At 36.5% G+C, this 4,919-nt stretch overlaps 1 protein-coding gene across 1 annotated transcript; it reads left to right on the forward strand.

Annotated features, from left to right (window-relative positions):
• The first annotated feature begins 3,576 nt into the window (after window positions 1–3,576).
• LOC143529595 (uncharacterized) lies at window positions 3,577–4,419 on the forward strand. Its single transcript, XM_077025356.1, has one exon. It carries the CDS (start codon window positions 3,577–3,579, stop codon window positions 4,417–4,419), a length of 843 nt encoding a protein of 280 aa, XP_076881471.1.
• Window positions 4,420–4,919: the final 500 nt, after the last annotated feature.

A 4,919-nucleotide genomic window follows, 5' to 3' on the forward strand; every position in this document is an offset into this window, starting at 1 on the left:
CTTGCTAATAAGCGCTAGTCTTTTGTACTCGCATTTAATTATGTTCACGTATTTGTTTCTTGAATAATGTTATCTTTGTATGCATAACTATATGATCTTATGTTCGTTTCATCATAATCATGCTTAATCATTGATATGACAGGTTGAACCGGAATGCCTAGATTAGTATTTATAACAAGTAACAAAATATTTTTTCATTATTAATTTTATCCTAAGTATTTAAATTAATCATGTAATTTAAAATGTAATATTCTAGAACCTTCTATCTTAACCTTGTTTCACAACTAAGTTTATCTAGCTAATTAAATTTGGAAAAAAAAATTAATTCAAAAGTGTCGTGGACTTTGAATTATGCACACACATATTTTGTTTTTTTATTATTATATTATTATCATTATCATTATTAATATTAAGCTTATCATTTAATAGTTAAACAAATTTTATCTTTATCTAAATTTATTCAAACCTCAACTTTTGGCCTATAAAAGAGCCTCTCATTCTCACTATTTTTCACTCAAAATCTTATTTTCTCTTTTCTCTCTAAGCATAAACAAATAAGTCTTTATAATTATTTTGCTTTCCATTGTTGATCTTTCTACGTTTTTGCTTTCGATTATGACTTCTTTTTTGTTCTTATGTTCTTGAGTTTTCCTTTGAATCTTCATAGTTGTTTATATACTCTAACCATGATCATCATAAATTGTTAATAAAACCCTTATTTTTTGCTTTAAAAGATTATGATGATCATGTTATTCCAAGAAATCACAATTATTTTCTCAAGATCTTGGATCAAAAGTATAATTCTTCCATGAACAACTATGAATATTCTTATGATATTCAAAAACACATAAAGTTATCATAAATATCCTAAATTATAATTTTTACACTTTAAACCTTATACTTTCATAAATGTCAATAAAAATCCAAAACTATATTATTTACATTTTGAACCCTATACTTTCCTAAATGACAATAAATACACAAAAAGTATATGATATTACACTTTTAACCTCGTACTTTCTTATTTATCAAAATCATTCTGAAACATTTTGAGTTAGTATACGAATATAGTATAAGCTCGGCATATATGTATCTAATAAGCAAACGCATCCGCCTAAGGCAAGAGTGGCGTAAATAATCCCACTGGACCTGTGACTCTTACCTGGGAATCAACTTGCTGGAGGTCATGCTCTTGGTTTAGAACATTCTAGTATGCGACAATCTAACTAATTTAAAAATCAAATATTAATCTAGGGCATCCGGTGAACGGTTCAACAAACTCTTGTTTGTGTTCGTGTTCACATCAAGTAAGGTGAGTTCATAGCCCATTTTACATGCTTTTAAATGTTTTATTCTTTGGGGTGGAAACATGAAACTTATTAATTCTACGTTTTATAAATGTTATTTAATTCAAGCTTTCTTCATAATATTCATTGTGTGTGATCATTACAAGTATATACTTAATCACATGTACAACCTTTAACTTGTTAAGCCCGTGGTAGTATGATAATAGATATATTGGCCCGACCCGCCCACGCAGGTCTCGAGTAGAGGCCAGTGTGTTCAGAATCCGACGATCTTTAAATGTTAAAAATTATAGTTTAATCATGGATTAGACGACTCGCTAATCGTGTCAGATGTTTGGTTGTAATCACAAAAGTATACAAGTAACTTAACATATATGGAATATTTTCACAATTAAACTTATTTTTCTATTAATATTTAAATTCCTATGTTCTCACCAACTATTTTTAATTGACATTCTTGCATGTTTTTCAAGTGAAGGATATTAAGTTATGAAGATTCATGAAGTATCACTTAGGGGATGTGTCAGACCTAAAAGTTTAAATAAATCTAGTGTTATGTCTTGCTTGTTATTTAAATTATGTTTGGTTCAAACAATGTGTTGGTTTATTTTAATAAAAGTTTTTACATTTAATACCATGTGCATGATTTTAATCTACGCACACCCCGGTGTTTCTGCCTGCGGTCGAGGGGGGGTGGTGACAGATTGGTATCAGAGCCTTGGTCGTAGAGAGTTAGTAACCGACCTACGTCTAAGATTGTCCCTTAGGTTGAAATTATGTTATATTAGATGAACTAACTTCCTTTTTTTTTCATGTCTTTTGATTCCACCAACCCTTTCTAAAACTCCCACATCTCCTTACCATCGTTGGACGAAGACTACATTGCGCTAGAAGAGTTGGACGTGCCTTTGAACCCTCCATCACCAAGTATCTCCACCTACAGCTCAATTAGTTGGGTTTAGTTTAATGTGAACTCCTTCCCCTACCCACGGAGAACTAATAGGCCCAATCGGAGAATTCTTAGCCCCGTCAGTCAATAGCTCATTAGGAGATAATCAACTGCTTGGCGAAGAGCTCGAGGATGATGCCACTAGCAAACAGGAGGGCCCTTGCAACTAACTTGAAAATTATTAGAATATTTGGGTTTGCATTCTTGATCTATCTTAATTTTGATGCCATGACATTTCTAGTTTGAATTATCTTTCTTTTATAATAAAACAATTGCTTTATTATTCCCTCTTTTAATTATCCATATTTGTATGACGATTTCTTATAATGCCTCCTCGCCGCGATGCCTCTAATGATAACAAAAACAACAACAACAATGCCCCATTGGCAACAGTGCTCACTCAAATGGTCACTCTTCTTCCCGCTATTGTCAATCAACTCAACTGAAACACCACCACCAATAACAATAATAATGGCAACAACTACGATCAATCCTACCGAACCTTTGTTGCTTCAATACCCACCGAGTTCACCGGCTCGGAAGGTGCCACCGTCTTGTTACAATGGTTTCGAGAGCACGGAAGCCGCTTTAAGCATGTGAAATTGCCCAGAGAATCTTAGGGTCAAGTATGCTGCTAGCACCCTTAAGTTAGGGGCTTTGACTTGGTGGAACTCCGAAATCAGGACTCGAGGTTGTAAGCCGGCATTGTCTCTACCTTGGGCCGAATTCAAGGATCTGCTGACTAGGAAATATTGTCACAAGAGCGAACTCCAAAAGATGGAAGCTGAAATTTATGGTCATACTATGAAAGGATCCGATCACCTTGGTTATACCAACAATTATCAAGAACTATCCCTGCTAATACCCCAACTAGACACTCCTGAGGAAAAGGTCATTGATCGCTACATAAATGGCTTACCTTCTTCAATGAGGGGCATGATGTTGACCGTTGATCCAGGAACCCTCCAAGACACCATAAACCTAACCAGTACCTTAAACGATGAACTAGTTAAAACTGAAATTTTGGTGAAGGATTCGGGGAAACAAAAAGATAGAGAGTTCAAGAATACTAGATATCAACCTAACAAGAAACCAAAAACCACCTACTATGCTGCAATCACCCCTGTTGTGCCCGTCCAAGCTGTGGCTCCTGCTAACCAAGCCCCAACTAGGGCAGGGTACTCTGGACTTCACTCCCTATGCTGCACTTGCAACTATCATCACCCACCAAGTTCCTAATGCCGAAAGTGTACTAATTGTGGTCAATTTGGGCATCTAGCTCCTCGATGCCGAACTGCCCCGACTGCTATTAATCAAGCCATGGTGGCCAACCCCGCACCAACAAACAATAACAATGCTCGTGCTTGGTTTCAATGTTGTGGTTTGGTCCATTTCAAGAACAACTGTCCCCAATTGGCTCCAAACAACAACCAAGCCACTCGTGGTAGAGCTTTCACTATTGGTGCTTCGGATGCACAACAAGATTCCAATGTCATAACTGGTACGTTTCTCTTAAATAACCACTTTGCATCCATACTATTTGATACGGGCGCGGAAAGAAGCTTGATATCACTTGATTTTGAACCCCTTGTTAAATGGAAATCGACTAAACTAGACTTCTCTTACACCGTCGAGTTAGCCAATGGTAAAACCGTCCAAGCTAATACTATTATACACGATTCTACGTTGACTTTTGATGATCATTATCTTAATATTGATCTAATTCCCATTAAGCTTGGTAGCTTTGACCTAGTTGTGAGAATGGATTGGTTATCCCGTAATCAATCCGAAGTTGTATGTGCTGAAAAGCTCATTCGTATCATGTTACCATCCGGTGAAACACTAATCATTCAAGGAGAAAAACCTAATCGTAACCTAAAAATCATCTCTTGTATGAAGGCTCGTAAACTTTTGAGGAAACATTGCTATACCTTTTTAGCCCATGTAGTTGACAAGAAATCCGAAGGGAAAAAGATTCAAGACATTCCTGTTATCAAAGACTATCTCGAAGTTTTTCCCGACAACTTGCCAGGACTTTCTCCGTCTCGACACGTCGAATTCCGAATCGACCTTATACCCGGGTCAACTCCCGTAGCCAAATCTCCATACCGCTTAGCCCCATCTGAAATGCAAGAACTCTCTAGCCAACTCAAAACCTTCTAGACAAAGGATTTATTCGACCCAGTTTCTCACCTTGGGGAGCTCCTATCCTTTTCGTCAAAAAGAAGGACGTATCTTTTTGAATTCATTGACTACCGAGAGTTAAATAAACTTACTATCAAGAATTGGTACCCATTACCGAGAATTGATGATCTCTTCGATCAGCTTCAATTTGCCGGTTGTTTTTTAAAAATTGATCTCCGCTCAGGTTATCACTAACTACGAATTCTCGATGAAGACATACCAAAAACTACTTCGTACCCACTATGGACACTACGAGTTCATGGTCATGCCCTTTGGCTTGACTAATGCACACGCGGTGTTTATGGACCTCATGAACCGCATATGAAAAACGTACCTTGACAAATTCATCACTGTTTTTATTGATGACATCTTAATCTATTCAAGAACCAAGACCGAGCATGAGCAACACCTTCGTCTTACCTTGGAACTGTTGAAGAAAGAATAAATTTATGCTAAATTTTCGAAATGTGAATTCTGGC

The sequence above is a fragment of the Bidens hawaiensis genome, unplaced genomic scaffold, assembly GCF_021521415.1.
Source record: "Bidens hawaiensis isolate Kalapana, Puna unplaced genomic scaffold, B.hawaiensis_p1.1 tig00008580_1, whole genome shotgun sequence".
NCBI lineage: Eukaryota > Viridiplantae > Streptophyta > Magnoliopsida > Asterales > Asteraceae > Bidens > Bidens hawaiensis.